At 36.1% G+C, this 19,582-nt stretch overlaps 1 protein-coding gene across 1 annotated transcript in view; it reads left to right on the top strand.

The window, feature by feature from the left end:
• The window catches only part of PACRG (parkin coregulated), a 523,314-nt gene that overhangs the window by 58,966 nt on the left and 444,766 nt on the right, over positions 1-19,582 (top strand). Inside the window, exon 2 of the mRNA XM_021693419.1 lies at positions 19,362-19,496. Within this exon, the coding sequence (XP_021549094.1) occupies positions 19,362-19,496 (135 nt within the window). The remainder of the gene's footprint in view (positions 1-19,361; positions 19,497-19,582) is intronic.

Below are 19,582 nucleotides of genomic sequence, written 5' to 3'. Positions count from 1 at the left end.
GGTGTTATGCAACTAATGAATCATTGAACACTACATCAAAAACTAATGATGTACTATATGCTGGGTAATTGAACATAATAAAAAAAAATTTTTTTTAAAGAAAAAAAAAGATATGTTAGTTATTTGCAAGGAATTTAGGAGAATGGAAAAGATATTTTCCCCTCTTTTGATCCTTGGATGAGACAGACTTTTATTTTACTTATTTATCTTTTTAATTTCATAACTTTTAAAGCTTAGGACATTTTCAGAATAACTGATCTTTGACCTTTGCTATAATTTTTGTAATATTTCTATCAAACAGTTGCTAGTTCCTCTAGCACTAGGTAACAAAGTTTCGAAGAAATACGTAAGTTTTTTAAATGTAGTTTTATAGCATAACTATAGGCATGTCAAATATTTGAACATGTCTATTTTTGTAGGAGCCTAGAAACTCACCTTTTGAAGGAAAAAATCAAAGAAAATCACAAAAATCCATAATCATGTTGATTTTCAAGATATAAGCTTGTTTTTTTTTATTTATAGAGATAAAAAGGAATGCCTACTGTCTCAAATTATTCTTAGTTAAGTTATAGGATAAGGTTTCTTACATCAAATTATGTTTAACTATTTGAAAAATAAATAGGTTCATTTCAAATCATGTGAATATCATGCATTAATTTACATAAATGACTTTAATTACTTTTCAATACATCATTAGGTATTAATTTAGGCTGTTCTCATAAGTCTCTTGGACTTCCTCAATAGAAAATAACTTCCCGTGAATTTGCACTAATTATTTCCTCCTATAAACGGGATGAGATAAGTATGCCAAAATGATTGGCCAGAGAAAGTGCATGTACAGTTATTTTTTTAAAGATTTATTTATTTATTTTAGAGAGAGAGCGAGTGAGCTCATCAGCAAGCAGGGGAAGAGGCAGAGAGGGAAGGGCTGAGGGGGAGGGAGAGGGACAAGCCGACTCCCCACTGAGTATGGGTCCAACTTGGGGCTCAGTCTCACAGCCTGGAGATCATGACAGGAGCCAAAACCAAGAGTTGAATGCTCAACCAACTGAGCCACCCAGGCGCCCCAAAAGTGCATGTTCATTTAGACACTCTTAAAAGTATCAAAGGAGAGCTTGATTATAGTTTAGCACAATTTGAATCATGGCCTACAAACCAGTATTTCTGTCTGCACATGGAGTAAAAACTTCACCATAAAATTAGCCTTTAACATTAATGGCCTACCATTCCCCAATATTAATATACTGATATTGGAAACAGATCTCACATAGTAGGCAATTCTTCTGTTTTATCTGATTAGAGAGTCTGTTTTCGTATGATTTTTTAAAGTAGCAAAATACGTGTAAGTGATCTTTAAAAGTTTTTGGATGTAACATGATTGGAAGAAGTCTTTGTTCCCCTTGTATAACGTTAGCATGAACTAAATGCTCCTGAATTGGCAATGATGTGTTAGCACCAGGCCTGGGATTAAAAACGTGTATGTCATTAGAGCTCGATAATTCAGATGTGCACACTCATAGATTCTCAGGACCTTGTATAGTTCTCCCTTCTCCAGTCCAGTTTTAAAGATCCTAATGGAGTGTTCTATTGTTTTATAACAAGTGAAATAATTTTCTTCTTATATATATATATATATATATATTTTACTTAGTCATTCCATACATAGTTAATTCTTTTAATCTTTCCTCATAAATCAATGTTTCTGGCTCATTAATCATCTGTACGGCCCTTTTAAATCTTACCATATATTTCCCTTTCCTCAATACCTGGTAAACCTGATTTTCCCTCCACACAAAATTTATTACACATTCTTAAGTAGGCTGAAGATATAAATTGCTTTCTGAAAGAATGGCACTTTAACATTAAAATGTCTCTAAGAGTAGTCTTATCTAGATCTGTGTTGATCCTGCTACATATCAAAAGACAACTTAAAGCCGGAAGAGATCTGAAAGCGTCTTTTAAATTACTTTGCACTTCTGAACTACTGAGTTACATTTGAATGGATAGCTCTAATAAAATGACAAGATTTATCACTTACAAAACCTTAGTCCAATATTATTGTGTATTGTCCAGGAACTTTTCCTAAAGGAGAAACATATATATTTAAAGATGTAGTTGAATTTTTTTATTAATATAAATGAGCATAATATTTCTTTTTTTTTGTTTTTTTTTAAAGGTTTTATTTATTTATTTGACAGACAGAGACACAGCGAGAGAGGGAACACAAGAGAGGGGGAGTGGGAGAGGGAGAAGCAGGCCTCCCGCTGAGCAGGGAGCCCAATGCAGGGCTTGATCCCAGGACCCTGGGGTCATGACCCTAGCCGAAGGCAGACACTTAATGACTGAGCCACCCAGGCGCCCCAAGCATAATATTTCTAACCAGTTTTTCTTCCACTGGAATATATCATAGGTAGAATTAGCATGTTGCTTTCAATTTATATATGTGATCCTTATAAATTTAACATACTTCAGGATATGTTTTATAGTGAGTGTGAGATTTATAGAGAAACAATCATTCTACACATACTTAGAGTATATGTGTGTGAACTTGCAAGTATTGAAAGCCAAACTGAAAAGAGTGGTTTCAGTGGATACATTTGCTCTTTTTCTGCCATCTGACTCTAGTTTACTTTGTGCTTATCTTAACTTTCCTATTTCTGTAGATCAGGATCAAGTTTAATATCTTAGCATCATCTCTGACTTGTCCCTCTTTCCTCCCCCACCTCACATAGAAATTTTTAAATATGTCAGAACAATGTCTTCTAATATGTACTATTGTCTTATTTTAAACATTCATTTATAGATTGCTTGATCCTTCTATAATAAATTCTGGGAGAGCAGGGATCTTACCTGTCTTGTTCACTCCTAAATGCCTGGAACCTAGAACAACAAATGCTCCATAAATTAATGAATGTCAGTTGTGTTTGTTTTCCTTTTCTTTCAGACTAGCCCTGGCCTGGTGCTTTTTACCTCTATTTAAATGATTTAAAATAAATGGCATTCCTTTGATTTAAGCTTCACCATCCAGTACTCTGTTCTAGAAGGAAGATGAGGGAGTGCAGGGTGTAAGATGCAATTTTAGGCAGGGGCAGTCATGGAAAGCTGTAGTAAGGTGAGCCATGACAAAGCATGGGTTCTGATGCACACCTGGCAGGAAGGCATGTATGTTTTACAGGTTAAGTGCATAGATGTGGTGGTGGGAGCATATGGAAATTCTCGATGTCATTTCTATTTTTCAATGAAGAAGAGCAAGATTATTAGCTGTGCATGTGGGTGGGGAAGAGGTGCTAGAGGTTTGAGCAGAGAATAAATGACATGAAACAGTCGTGTATGTGAGTGGGGAGAAGGATTAGGGGAGTGTAATAAAATACCATCTTTTAGGTGCATGGGTGTTAGCACAGAGTTGGCAGAGCGTACTTAGGCAGCATTAACCCGAGAAAGTGTTCAGGGAGTTCAGGGGAGTCCAAGGGACGAGTTGTTATACTGATCGAACCATGAAGTGCAGAAAGAGGGAATAAAGGAAGAGGAGGCAGATGATTGTTACAGTGAAGGGTTTTAGGGTTGGGGCTTCATAGGGATTGAGCTAGAAAGAGAAGAGATGGTAACCTTCGAGTAGGACACTTGAAGTATGAAATTCCTAGATTCCTAGGAATGCAATGGCAACTTTACCAGACAATGCCAAATGCTTTCCAAAGTGACTGTATCACTGTATCACTAACCGACAGGAATGAGACTTCCTGTTCCTCCATATCATCTCTAATATTTAATATTTAAGTCTTTAAATCACATGGAATTGGATTTGTGTATGGTGTGAGGTAGAGCTCTAACTTTACTTTTTGCATGAATACAGTTGTCTTGTCACCATATATTGAATAGTACAGCCTTTCCACATTCATCAGCACTGTCTCCTCGACTGTATTATCAAATTAATTAATGCGTTAATGCAACAAATATTTATTGAACACCTGTTGTGTACCAGGCACTATTAATCTAATAAGGAACAAAACAAACAATAATCCATTATTAGAGTTTATAATTTAGCTTGGGTAGAAAGGCAATAAACAATAAATCTTATAAATACATTCCATAGTGTGTTAGAAGGGAGTGAACACTAAGGAAAAAAGAAAAACAGAGCTGGATAAGAAGGCTGGGGGCCCCAAGGTGGGGAGACTGTTAATAATAAATAGCATGATCACGGTGGATCTCATTGACAAGATTTGGGCAGGCACTTAAGAGAGGTAAGGGGGTTCATCAAACAAACATATAAAGGGAGAACACTCCAGGCAGAGGGAACAATCAGAGCAGATTTCCGAAGTTAGGAATATAACTGATGTGTTCAAAGAGGAGCAGGGAAGCCAGTGTGTTGGAGCACAGTTAATTATGGAGAGTAGTAGGAGGGGAAACCAGAGAAGAAATGGTGGAAGCAGGATGTATAAGGCTTTGTAGGCCATTGTATGGATCCTTTTTTTTTTTAAGGACAGTTAGTGTTTCTTTTTATTTTTCATTTAAACATTTCATCCATTTGGAACTAATTCTGTTCTAAAGTGTGAAAAATTGATCCAGTTTTATTTTTTTCTGGATGTATACCATTGTCCCAATACCAGCTAATGATTAGTCCATGTTTTCCCCATTGATTTGAGGTCTGCTTAGTGATATATTGAATGCATATAATTATTTAGATCTATTGCTAGTTACTGTTCTATTCTTGTAGCTGCACACACTGATTCTTTTTCAAAGATTTCCTACATAATCTTGTTGGCTTATTTTAACATATAAACTTTGGAATCATCTTGTCTATTTCTGAAAAGAAAAACCAGGTTGTATTTTTATTGGGATTGTGTTAAATGTATAAATTGACTTAGTAAAATTGGCCATTTCATGATGTGTAATTTTTCTATCACAGAAAATTGTTTTCTGATTTTGCAAGTCTTTCTTTTAGTCATATTTAAAGTGTCTTCATATAGATATTATACATTTCCTATAAATTATTTCCATATATTTAATTTTTCACTATTATAACTAAGGTCTCTTAGCTTATATCTTCTAATTGGTTGTTTTAAGTATTTCCCCCTATTCTTTTGAATTTCTTTTTTGAGGACTTCGGTTATGCATGCTAGTTCTCCTTGGCCGGACTTTATTTCTCTCACACATTTCCATTTTTCTAATAAAATCACTGATATTCTGTGTGTATTTTTTTTTAAAGATTTTATTTATTTATTTGAGAGAGAGAGCGCATGAGAGGGGGGGAGGGTCAGAGGGAGAAGCAGACTCCCTGCTGAGCAGGGAGCCTGATGCAGGACTCGATCCTGGGACTCCAGGATCATGACCTGAGCCAAAGGCAGTCGCTTAACCAACTGAGCCACCTAGGCACCCATCTGTGTGTATTTTTGCAGTGTTTTTTTTCCCCTTTTACCTCTTCCAGTTTCACCTGCATATTTTGAATTTTTTTATTCCTACTTGTTCTTAGAAGTCTCCCAGCTTATGTTTCATCTTCTATCACATTGCTATTTCTTCTCTGTCATAATTCTTAATTTCTTACATTTCTACTTTTTGGTCTTCTATAGAAGTGGTTGCTTTGAGTTTTTTAAATTCGTGACAAAATATTTGGTTACAGTATTTATCTCTGCATTGTATTTTTCTTTAATTGGTAAGTTTCATGGCTCTTTGATACATTTTTTTTTTCTTATAGTAACTTTGTTTTGATGCTGTGCTAGGTCGCATTTTAATATTCACAATTGAATGAGTTGGCTTTTCCTACACTATAACCTGAGGTAGGTTTCTGAGTTGGGATAGAGGGTAGCATTCTTCTGGGATTTATAATCCAAAATACTTCTCCTTCTCTGCTATCAAAAGAATGATGGTTTCCAGTGCTATTTGTTTATGTATTTATTTTGGGGACCCTTCTCCTCTGCTTCTCTGATCCCAAATGGATTTGAAAGGTCTTCTATGAGCCCTTCTTGCCCCCATTTTTGCAAACAGGAAATAAAGTTTGCCCTCTATGGGATCTTCCTCACCAGAAACATTTTTTTTCTGATGTTTTCTTAAATTTTTTAATTATCTCTCTTGTCTCACACTATAATTTATCTCTTCCCTTCCTCCCACATGACTTATGCCTTATCTCAGCTAACTTTTGTTTTTAATGAAATCCTCAAGGTCCATCCAGGTTGTAACAAAAGGTAAGATTTCCTTCTTTTTTATGTCTGAGTAGTATTTCATTGTGTTTATATACAACAGGTTCTTTATCCATTCACCCATCGATGGACACTTGTTATTTCTTGTCTTTTTGATGATATCCATTCTGATATGTGTGAGATGTTGGCTCACTTTTGATGGATCACTTTTTCCCCTAATTTTATAGTAAATGAAATTCATAATATGTCTGTATGATTTTAGAATAAAAAGAAAAAAGTGTTCATGCTAGAAATCATTTTAACTTTTGAGATTTAGTACTTCATAGTTAGGAAGGAACTAAAGTAGACTAGGAAGGGGAGGGTGTTTTCTGGACTCTTCCTGTACTTCTTCTAAAGGCAAAGTTATCTTATGTTTTATTCTATAGTAAAAACAAAGATCCAGTAACATGTTTCAAAGGCAAGACATGAGGAAACTGCTCACTGACTCAGGATGTGTGTGTGTGTGTGTGTGTATGAATTACTTCTATAAGCATGAGGAAGGTTTGTATAAAATTCTAATATCCAACATATTTCAAATCATGCCTACAATTTCTACTCAAATCATTACTTGCATGCATACATCTGAAGTAAACTATGGCTATGGAAGAATGAAAATTTCTGAATGTAAAGAAAGCTACTGATAAATCTGAGTGGGCGAGCTGTGAATGTATAGTTGGGGTTAGTTAGACAAATGGCCGAGATTGGTTTGTTGTTAATAGAGAAGAGGTTAAGAGTTTATTCTCCATGTGGATTAGTTGGCTTTATTGTGGCCACAAGCTGGCTTAACTTCAGCTGGCATTCACAGATGAAGATCTTGGCTCAGGAAAAATGTACTTTATTTATTAAAAAATAAAATATGAGGTAAAGAAAAATTAAAAAACATATTACATCTGGATAGTGGATGAAGCATTACTAATTTTACTTGAGATGGACTACTTAGGTACACCTTAGATACTACTTAGGTCCTACTTAGGTATATCTTTGCTCCTTCCTCTTCTCCTTTTACATTCTTAACATTTCTTTACTGGTTGAACGAACTGTGGTAGAAATTGTGGTGGAAAAAATCCAGACTGATCAGACTCTAATCTTTTTGTTTTAATTAACATAACGCATTATTTGTTTCAGGGGTACAGATCTGTGATTCATCAGTCTTACACAATTCACAGCGCTCACCATGGCACATACCCTCCCCAATGTCCATCACCCAGCCACTGCATCCCTCCCACCCCCCTCCACTCCCACAACCCTCATTTTGTTTCCTGAGATTAAGAGTCTTTTATGGTTTGTCTCCCTCTCTGGTTTTGTCTTGTTTCATTTTTCCCTTGCTTCCCCTATGATCCTCTGCCTTATTTCTCAAATTCCTTATATCAGTGAGATCATATGATACTTGTCTTTCTCTGATTGACTTATTTCACTTAGCATAATACCCTCTAGTTCCATCCATGTTGTTGCAAGTGGCAAGATTTCATTTTTTGATGGCTGCATAATATTCCATTGTGTGTGTGTGTGTGTGTGTGTGTGTATACCACATCTTCTTTATCCATTCATCTATTGATGGACATCTAGGCTCTTTCCATAGTTTGGCTATTGTGGACATTGCTGCTATAAACATTGGGGTGCATGTGCCCCTTCAGATCACTACATTTGTTGTATCTTTGGGGTAAATACCCAGTAGTGCAATTGCTGGGTCATAGGGTAGCTCTATTTTCAACTCTTTGAGGAACCTCCGTAGTGTTTTCCAGAGTGGCTGCACCAGCTTGCATTCCCACCAACAGTGTAGGAGGGTTCCCCTTTGATCAGACTCTAATCTTGTTATTTATCATGTTATCTTCCAGTTAAGTTGCAATATGTGTGCTTTGTATGTGTGATAACGTACATGTTTTTGCACATTCTTTTCCTCCTTTATCTGTCCATTAGAGTTTATAATTTATAATCAGTGTATTTAACATCTCTATAATTACATGCACTTTCAAAGTACTTTATTTTATAGGGAGCCAGTAGATTGATGGGAAAGCAGAACTCTTTTTTACCTATATAAATATATCTTTTATTGTAGACAGTTCCAAAAAAATTTTTTTTTCTATTAAATAGCTAGTTGTTTTTTTTTTTCTGGAGAATATCAGATTGGATCATTAGACACAAGGAATTTCACATTTTCTATTAAAACATTCATGATATGTAAGATGTGAATAGTCACAGTTTCTTCACATATACAAAAATAACATTTTTACTCTAATTATTCAGTAAGAAAGAACTCTGTTGCAAGACACAGGAGATGTGCATTTAGATATAAACTATTTACCACGCTTTCAACATTAAAGGTATAGGAGGAATAGAATGTATTTTAAACTCTTACCCATTTATATTCTCCTTTCACATTTAGCTCACTCATTTCTTTGGCCTTCCTGTTGGGTGTGACAGTGTATTAGCCAAGCTGTCTCAGGCATTCAGGCATTTTATCAGTTCTACAAGACAGATGCTAAACAGCATAGTCTAAATTGAAATCTCTGATGACTCTCTGGAGACAAGTTGATAGCAAGAATCACACTCGAGCACTTAAATATGTGGCCTTTTCCCATATTTAACTGCAAGGAGAGAACAGCTTTTGAGTAAACGTTTTTAGCCTTCAACTGTCAAAATTTCTTTTTTATCATTTGATTATTGCATCTCGTTTTGTTAGGAAAGGCTATCAATCTCCCTTTTTTTCCCCTACAATGGAGAATTTAAAGGACCATCGATGCCTATTACTTTAAACAAAACAATTTACAGAAACTCTGTAGTCTGATACTGCTTTCAGAACTATTTTAGGCTATAGAGACAACATTTTGAAATAAAATCTTAGTGCCAAGTGTGTTCCAGTTTAGTTGTAAATTTAAAATGACATAACCATAATATTCTCAGCTATCTTCGGGACTTCCTTATTTCATACAGTTGTTGCAGAAGCATTTTTAAATCATGTTATTGGATCGTAGCCTGAAAGAAGTCTTGAATTTATGAAACTGAGGTTGTTATAAAGGTGATAGAGCTGAGAAAAATAAGCCTTGAAATGTAAACAGGGATGTATTTCCATAGCCCCTGTGGATTCCAACAGGGAGTTTTTTGTGCTTTTTGAGATTCCACTTAGCTCTACAGATGGGTGGATTCTCTGATAATATGTTTGTCCTTAATATTTGTTGAATTAATAAATACTCATGTTAGGTTATAAAGGTGTAGAAAGGATCTTAGAGGTCAGCCAGTGTAATTTTTTATTTTGACCCATGAGAAAGCTGAGGCTCCAAATAGTACAATCACTTGCCCACAATGTATGGAACCAACTCATCTGCACCATGCTCATGCTTTCTTCTGTACTGCGTATATCTTCACGAGCTACCCTAGATCCTTTTGAGAACAAGGCAGAGCATAATTTATTGTCGATAAGAAGAGTTAAGTCTAGTACTAAAGTCTTTGAGATTTTTTTGATTGAAATATTTGTCATTTTATTCCATATTACTATCTTTATTAACACTGTATCCTCACTCTACCTATCTGAAAAACTACATTATAAGTTTCTTGGGTTTTTCTTTGGGGGGGGATGTAATCATCATATGACAATGCTAATTTAATTATAACTTATTATAATACCCACAATACTAATTTTAGTTTTTATTTATTCTAATCATATTTAAACTAGTTTCTATAAGCACTTTAGACTAAGTTATCTCATTTTAAGTGTTACACAAGCCTTAGATTTTAATCAAAATTTTCTCATTTATACAAGTGAATTTCAAAAGAGAAAATGTGGGTTTTAATGTGAGAGGTTTTGCAAAAAAAGAAAATATGTATTGGTCTCATCAGTAATGAATTTGCGGTCATAAAATTGGTAACATTTGATAGTTACTTAGATCTAAGAAATGTACAGAAAATACAAGCAATTGGTTCTGATTTAATAGTTAATAGCTACAAAAGTTGTAAATACACAAATCTGTGTTACAGCAACCATAATTCTCAGATAATTATTTCTAATCGAAATTGTACAGAATTCAAGTTCATAGGAAATTAAAATATATTTCTGCCTGGTTCCACTGAAAAGTATAGGTATTTTGCAAAACTAAATAACATTTTCTAATGAAAAGAAATAATGTCTTAAAACTGAAATGTTTTATCGTCTGAGTGTGCAGAAGTCTATATATCTTTCTGTGGCATTTCTGTGGCATGTCACCTGCTTATTTCTATAGAAGAGTCTGGGGAATATTCTCATCTCTTTTCCTAAATGATATATGTCCTGAGGATAATATATTTGACTTACCTCTTTGTCACCAATAATACCAAGCCTAGTGACTTGGAAATATTATGTATTCAATAGATTTTTCAATAAATGAATGACATAGGCAGGATCTATTTTAGAGACAATTTCTTAACTCTGTTTCTAAGAAATATTTTAGTGTATATGACTATAGGTCCTTGAATTCAGATTTATGAGTTTCTAACACTGAAAAACCTATACTTCACAAGTTTCTCTGGCCATTTTAGATAATTCTAAAATCTATACCAGTTCCATAAGTGATTAAATAGTTTATGAATTCCAGTATTATATCCCATTAATATTTTTTTTCTTTCTCCATTTCCAATCACAATTAAGTTTGCTCAACTTTAACAATTCTACCTTACTAGCAACTCAGATTTTTTTTTTAAGATTTTTTAAATTTATTTGAGACAGAGAGAATGAGAGACAGAGAGCATGAGAGGGAGGAGGGTCAGAGGGAGAAGCAGACTCCCTGCCGAGCAGGGAGCCCGATGCGGGACTCGATCCTGGGACTCCAGGATCATGACCTGAGCCGAAGGCAGTCGCTTAACCAACTGAGCCACCCAGGCACCCGCAATTCAGATTTTGACAGTTCATGGGGTAGGGTGGCTCCCAAAGACTACATCTGGTTTCATGTTCCTCATTCATCCCTCAGTGCATTGTAGTCTATTTTCCATCCCATCATGCCAGTATAACTTTTTAATTTTCAGAGAACTAACCCTTGTCCTAATTGGCCCACTTGTATCATTAAAAAACTTGTTACTCCCATTCATTGATTTCTATCCCATCCCTTCCCCATTTTCTTGCTCCCATTCTGACCATTCTTCCTATTCTCCTGTAGAATCCACTTATTATTAAGTTTTCAGGAAATGTTTCAAGTTCTCAGCCTTTTTCTCACTGTATACTTACTTTCCCTTTGAAAAAATTTGCCAATTTCTGTAGATTTAACCCACTACTTGACTACAGGCAAACTTTATAAACAGCCCGGATCTCCCTGATAATCTCCATACAGATTGTTCTGGTGTCTACTGTTAGTTTGTCCTTCAGGCATTCCAGGCCTAATGTGAAGAAGAACTTAATCCCACTCCAAGGTAGGGATATGGCCTGTCAGAAAAGGCTTCTTAGGATTAGTGAGGTTTGTGCTGAGTCATGAAGGTGATTGGTGGTTATTTAAGAGAAAAAGGAGGAGGAGTGAAAGGGATGAAGGAGTGAGGGAGAATAAGTGGCTGGTAGAACAGGAAGATCATGGAGCCTGAAGAGAGCAGGCCGTATTTGAGAACGGCCAGTATGGGGGCATAACTGATGGCGGAGCCTGTGAGGAGTAACCAGAGGCATCACGGTCAGCCTCCAAATGTCTGCACAGTGGGAGTGCGTGTCAGTGGGAAATCATCTGTGGGTTTTAAGGAGATGAAGGACGTGATTTAATTAGCCAGTATTCACAATATTCACAGCAGTCACAATATCCTGACAGAGGAATGATACAAAGAAGCTCAAAGCCGGAGACAAAAAGAGCAAGGAAAGAAAAAACAAACTTTTCTACAAAAAAAAAAAAGTAAAATTTTTCAATGCTAAATAAGTAAAAATGGAAAACAAAGAAGATGAGGAGATACTTACCGTAAATGCAACCAATGGTTAATATCTGTCGACAGAAAAAAATTCATACAAATTGATATTAATATGGAAAAGACATGAACATACTTTCACAAATGTATGCATGTAGCATTTATACTAAAATAAGAAAATATTCAGCCTCATTTGTTAAACATAGTAATCCAAAGGGAACAATAGGAGGGTGTCATGGACTGAATGTTTATGTTCTGCAAACTTCTTATGTTGAAGCACTAACCCCCCAGTGTGATGGTGTTTGGACGTGGGGCTTTGGGATTAGATTTATGAGATGGCACCCCTACGAGTGTGGCCTCCGTGATGGGATTAGTGTCCTTATAGAGGAGGAAGAGAGATCAGACCTGTTTTGAGCACTCTTTGGCATGTGAGGACACCTTGAAAGGTAAACAGTCTGCAAGCTAGGAAGAGGGTTCTCTTCAGAACCTGATCACGCTGCCACCCTCATCATGGATATCCAGCTTCCAGAAATGTGAGAAAATAAATATCTGTCATTTAAATCATCCAGTGTGTGGTGTTTTGGTACAGCTGCCTAGGCAGACTAAGACAGAAGACCTGTTCTCCTTAGCAAATAATTTCATCAAGAATCATAAAATATAAATTTTGATTTTATTATCCGATATGATGGACTCTGTCTGAAGGGTGTAATATAAAATGGGGAAAATGTGATATCCCTGAGATGTTTATGATAATGTGATTACAAAAGGCAAAAGAAATCAAATAATATAAATTTCAAATTTAATTTCAAATGGTGGAATATTGCTTAGCCACAAAAAAATGAAATTCTGTTATCCATAGCAACATCAAAACATATTACACTACATGAAAAAGTACACTAAATGGAATGGACATAAAAATGAAAAATTATGATATTTGTACATATGTTCTAGAAGGAAAAAACACAAAATTAGCAATAAGTCATAGAATTCGAAGTGATTTAATAAGATTTCCCTCCATCTCATAGTATATTTTTCATGTAAGTTCTCATGTAACAAATTGATTATTTGCATCTTTATTGTCAGAAGCCTATTTCATCTCTGCCTCTGGATCTCCTCATTCAATCAGTCATGTGCCCTAGATAATTCCCCTCTAGGTTTTTGCCCAAACCCAGCCTGCTAGTATAGTGACTAAGGACATGTCCTATAGAGCAGAAGCACTGGGGGTCTCTTTCCTACTACTTACTAACTCTGTGATTTCTGCCAGTTTATTGAAGCTTCGATTTTCTTGTCCATGAGGATCATTTCATATGGGTTTTGTCAAAAACTGAAACCAATAGTGCTTGTAAAACAATGAATAGTTATATTAAGAGATTTTGCTGTTGTTCTTGATGGTGTCCTAATTTAAGGCCTTTGCTACCTTGTGCTTGGACCACTGCAGTAAAGTTCAGACTCATCATCTTGACTCCAGGCCATCCCATTAGATCTCAGCAGAATAAGCTTCCTAAAATAGGTTACCCCCATCACTTGGATGTTTCCCCACCAACTGCTTAATGACAGTGCTTTCAATGAATCCAAATTTCAGGTTAAAGCTGATGAAAATAGGAATGGTGCCTGGGTGGCTCAGTCGGTTAAGCATCTCCCTTTGGCTCAGATTGTGATTCCAGGGTCCTGGGATTGGGCTCCCTGCTCATTGGGGAGCCTGCTTCTCCCTCTCCCTCTGTCACTCCCCCTGCTTGTGCTCTGTCATGTGCTCTCTCTCTCTCTCTCTCAGATAAATAATAAATAAAAATCTTTAAAAAAAACCTGATGAAAATAGGAAATTAATGTTTTTGCATCTTACTGTTTCAATGTTAGTAAGCTGGCTAAACAGACTAATTAGAATAACACAATATAGATTTCCCACTTGAAGTAAAGGTCATTTTTTTTTTAGCAGCTTCAGTTTATGCTAAAAAATAAAACTATTGACTAGAAAACTATTGAAACTATTGAAAACTATTGAAAAGTAAACTTTCAACTATATGATGAAGAATTTTAGAGAACCTTAAAATTCTTTCCTACTAATTATTATTAGTTTTTGTGACCATATGACAGAGCCTGTGCTCTACGTCCTAAATCCATTCTAGCATTCAGTAAGTGTAGGCATATAAAGTACTGTGTCATTCATAGTCACTTCAAAGTGCATTCAATATCTTGGTTCCCAAGTGCATTAGATTTTATTAAAAGCATTCTGCTGCGACACTCATTCTTCCTAATTGGTTTATGGACAGCTCCCCCCCCCCCCCATTCAGGCAAATCCTAACTGCATTTTTCCACAAATCTAGTTTGATTTATGGTTCTTTATTTGTTCTATATTATTTATAATGAATTGGGGTAAAATTCTTAAGACATTAAATAAAATTTTCAGTAGTCCTCTTAAGACATTTAATAAAATGTACAGTAGTCCTTTGATAAATACGCGATGTACATAAGGATTATTAACAGTATTTTTGCTTATTTTTAATTTTATTTAGTCAACCTACATCCATCTGTGTGATTTCCAGTAGTAATATCTTTATTACCTTTCCAAAGATTATTATTTACTTGATTTTTCATGTAGAGATTTTTAGAATTACTTGGAATGTTGGAATGGATTATGTGTAGAATATAAAAAAAATATTTTAGCCTTCTATTAGGTTAAGTAGGTATATATGTATTGGGAACAGAAAAAATATTATCCAGGGACAGTGACAGAGCATCTGCACACAATTAGGTAATATCCATGTGGTACTAACAGGTTTAACCAGTCAGCTTTCAAATTACAACTTTGAGATGCCAAGAGTTAATTTGGAATGGGTCTGTAGGAAAATCCAAAAAATAGTGTTTTAAAATGAGTAAATGGCAGAAATATAAATACAGAGGATAACAGACACTGAAGAAAGAATTTCCACACTGTTGAATGATTACATAGCAAACTAAGTGAAGACTTTGCATGGAATTGTAGGCATGGAATCATTTCTGTAAGGAGTCCACGAAAACTTATGGGAAGAAAGAGGAAGTATACATTATCTATCAATAGTTTATAAAAAGCCCCCTAGGCTTCTTAGAAATATATTCATTCTTTGAAAAGTATGGACGATTAGAATTTTGAATTCAGAATCAGAAAGAATGGAGTATGTTTCAAATAAGAGACAAAAGGAAAAGAGAAATTGATTTTAAGATAAATACAAAGAAAAGGGACAAAGATGGATACTCTAGCAAAATTTTGGTCAATTAAGCAAATGGGAGGCTTGCTATCAACAGCATAAATGGATAACTTGGCATCTAGAAAAATGGAAAGGATGGTTGGCAGATGATAAGCAGACAAAAGATCTACATGATGGTTGTAGCTGAATGTTTTCAATGAGGAGTTGAGCCTTTCATCCCTACTGGAACAGTAAAGAGGACCTCAGCACCCACAGTGAGGGTAGCTTGGACTCTGACCGTAGCCAGCACTAATAAGCGCTTAGCCCTTTCTGCTGGGGTGCTGTCAGAGAATGCCTCCTAGTGGGACAGGAAGGTCATTCTTCACTGCCCAGCAGTAATGAGGCCGCCCCCTTCTGTGGTGTCAGTGTGGGCAGCAAGTCATGGGGCGCTCCTACTCCTCCCTGTCCAGGAGGTGTCCCTGGAGGCCTAGTGGTGCTGGAGCCCCCACCTTCACCCAGTATCAATGAGAAACTCCCTCTGTGGAGTCAACAGCAGCCAGGTCGGCTTCCAGGATTTCCACCCCGACCTGATAGTAATGAGCTAGTAACCCTTCCCCACATCTCCGCCAGAGATATGTTGGAAAAAAACAGCTAAAACAGAAGGTTTAAGGTCCAGAGTCTCACAATCACCAATGTCCAGGTTTCAATAGAAAATCAATCATCACGCCAAGAATCAGGAAGCTCAAAAAGCGAATGAAAAAAGACAATCAGTAGATGTCACCGTTACCCTCTAGACCCTGGCAATCACCAATCTATTCTCTGTTTTTATGAGTCCGATTCTTTTAGATTTCTCATGTAAGTGAGATCACACAATATTTGTCTTTTTGTCTGACTTACTTATTCACTTAGCATGCCCTCAAGCTTCATCCATGTTGTCACAAAAGGCAAGATTTCCTTCTTGTTTTATGGCTGAATATTTCATTATATATGTGTATGTATGTATATACATATCTATACATATATTTATACATATGTATTTTCTTTATGTATTTAATATTTATTTTTAAAAAAACATAAAAAATAAGGTATCTGCTGACCAGCAATCAGTGCTGTACAATAATACGATACACATACATATACATACATATGCACTATTCTCTGTAACTTTCTTTTTTTTTTTTTTTTCAAAGATTTTATTTATTTATTTGAGACAGAGAGAATGAGAGGGAGAAGGGTCAGAGGGAGAAGCAGACTCCCTGCCGAGCAGGGAGCCCGATGCGGGACTCGATCCTGGGACTCGATCCTGGGACTCCAGGATCATGACCTGAGCTGAAGGCAGTTGCTTAACCAACTGAGCCACCCAGGCGCCCCTTCTCTGTAACTTTCTATAAATATGCATGATGCTGGTTTAATTTGGCTACGTTTTCTTTCTTTGGATTATGTATACCACTTTTTGGGGGGTGTTAAAATGGTGACATGATGGTAGATGGTGATCATTTTTTTCTTTTTTGGTCTATAACTTGTTGGTAAAATAAAAAGTTGTCAATTCTTGGGCGCCTGGGTGGCTCAGTTGGTTAAGCGACTGCCTTCGGCTCAGGTCATGATCCTGGAGTCCCGGGATCGAGTCCCGCATCGGGCTCCCTGCTGGGCGGGGAGCCTGCTTCTCCCTCGGACCCTCCCCCCTCTCATGTACTCTCTGTCTCTCTCATTCTCTCTGTCTCAAATAAATAAATAAAATCTTTAAAAAAAAAAAGTTGTCAATTCTTTATCAATTTCCAAAAATGAAATTCAAAATTTACCACTCCATAAATTGCTCAAGTCCTGGAGTGCCATCTCTGTAGTTTCTGTTGTACTAATGTAGATAGGAATGTATGTGTAACATCCAACTCAGAGCTCTGCACAAAGTAGTTGTCATACACATATGGTTACTTAACAATTGAATGAGTTTCAAATTTTTTTTTTTTAAGATTTTATTTATTTATTTGACAGAGAGAGACAGCGAGAGAGGGAACACAAGCAGGGGGAGTGGGAGAGGGAGAAGCAGGCTTCCCGCAGAGCCGGGAGCCCGATGCGGGGCCCGATCCCAGGACCCCGGGATCATGACCGAAGGCAGACGCTTAATGACTGAGCCACCCAGGTGCCCCCAAATATTTTTTTAAAGATTTTATTTATTTATTTGAGAGAGAGCAAGTGAGATAGCGCACCAGCAGGGTGAAGGGCAGAGGGAGAAGCAGATTCCCCGTTGAGCAGAGAGCCCAACATGGGACTCAATCCCGGGACCCCGGGATCATGACCTGAGCTGAAGGCAGACACTTAACCCACTGAGCCACCCAGGCACCCCCAATTTCAAATATTTTATAAGTAAGAGGCGATCTTGCTTCCCCACTGCCCAGTGTCACATCAATTACTTACGTAATTGTATGCTGGGAATAATGTTCTGTGTAGTGAAGGAGATTCTAAACTCTGAGGGTACCTAAACTCTGAGGGCTCAGTCGGTTAAGCATCCAACTTCTGATTTCGCCTCAGGTCATGATCTCAGGTTCCTGAGATGGAGCCGAACATGGGACTCCGTGCTCAGTGGGAAATCTGCTTGAGATTCTCTCTCTCCCTCTCCCCCTCTGCCCCTCCCCACAACTTTGCATGTGTGTGCGGGCACGCACATGCACTCTCTTTAAAAAAGTAAAAAGTTAAAAAATAAACTCTAATAAATACCTTTGTGTTACCTCACTCTTCAACTCTAGTTCAGCATTTAATCATCTTAATATTTTAATACCCCACTCAGTTCTTAGTATTAGCCTTTCTATGTGCATCAGATAAAATGTATTTGTCATATTTGTTATATTAGATGTATTTTTACATATTTCTTTATTAAAATTCAAATTTTTTACATGAATGTTAAAAATTAACATGATATCAAGTAACTTAAAATACTAAGATATTACATAAATTATTTGCTATTTTGTCCATATTCAGAATTAACAAGATAATCTGTTTTTATTAAACTAGTAAATATCTAGTATTTACTTTTTTTTTCAGAGAAAAATAATCAGTGATCTGTAATTTTCTAAATAGTTCACTAATCACTTTCAATTTTGTAAACTAATGTATTAATTCATATGTAAGTAATGCAGATTTAAAAGATATTCTTCATATGAATAACTCAATATAAAATGTTTCTTCTTTGCTGTGCCTGGGTTTAGTATCTGCCTTTGGCTCAGGTCATGATCCCAGGGTCCTGGGATTGAGCCCTGTGTCAGGCAGGCTATCTGCTCTGCTTGTGCTCTCTCTCTTTCTCTCTCTCTCTCTCTCTCTGAAATAAATAAATAAAATCTTTAAAAAAATGAAGTGTTTCTTCTTTGAGAAAATTTCAATTTGGGGGATGAAAGATTCTCACGTAATCTAATGTTACTTTCTCATAAATTCGTAATACCAAATGTATGCTATTATATATGCACATTTTCTTTTTAAATTCTCTTATTTGTTATAATTTTATATAACATTTTTATAGTTTTGTTGTTAATATTCACAACATGAGAACATATTTTACATTTTATGTATATAGAAAGATTTAAAGGACATACTGTATTTTTTTTAATTTATTTTAGAGAAAGCGAGTAGGGGGAGGGGCAGAGGGAGAGAGAGAACCCCTAGCAGACTCTGCTGAGCCGAGCCTGACATGGGGCTCGATCTCATAACCCGGACATCACGACCTGAGCTGAAATCAAGAGTCAGATGCTTAACTGACTGTACCACCCGGGTGCCCCTAAAGGTTGTATTTTAAATGTATTACTTTGGTATTCCACAAAGTATATCAGACCTGAGATTAGAATTAGCAATTATTAAAAATGTTAAAAGTTTTAACATTCTGAACTTAAAGGCCTCTATTAAAATTTTTACTTAAACAAAAGTTTAGACTTTTTTTCCTTATAATGTGATATTTTTTAAATGACTTTTTGCAGGAATGCTTTCTAAAGTAGCTTGAAGTAAAGTAAACCCTTAATGATTATAAAATAATTTTCTTCTTTAAATATTGTATTAGTGAAGTTGCTGTTGTCCATCATTAGACAGTTTGGTTTTTATCTTCCAGAATATTTTATATAAACTAAAACTTAAGAAAAGTCTTTTTACTGTGCATTTTTTGCTATTTTCCAAAACCTGATTCCTATTTTTTTTTTTTTCTTTAAAGGTGAGAGGCCCTCCAGCTGCAGGAGCATTTAAAGAAAGACCAACCAAGCCCACGGCATTTCGAAAATTTTATGAACGAGGAGACTTCCCAATTGCCCTTGAGCATGACTCGAAAGGAAACAAAATAGCATGGAAGGTAAGTCAGGGCACAGCTGGGTGACCAGCTGGGCTCCTGGAGTGACATCTCCCAATGCCAAACAAACTTGGCTAAGTAAATAAACT

This window comes from Neomonachus schauinslandi, chromosome 8, assembly GCF_002201575.2.
Source record: "Neomonachus schauinslandi chromosome 8, ASM220157v2, whole genome shotgun sequence".
Classification (NCBI taxonomy): domain Eukaryota; kingdom Metazoa; phylum Chordata; class Mammalia; order Carnivora; family Phocidae; genus Neomonachus; species Neomonachus schauinslandi.
This window is presented reverse-complemented; position numbering and strand designations above follow the sequence as displayed.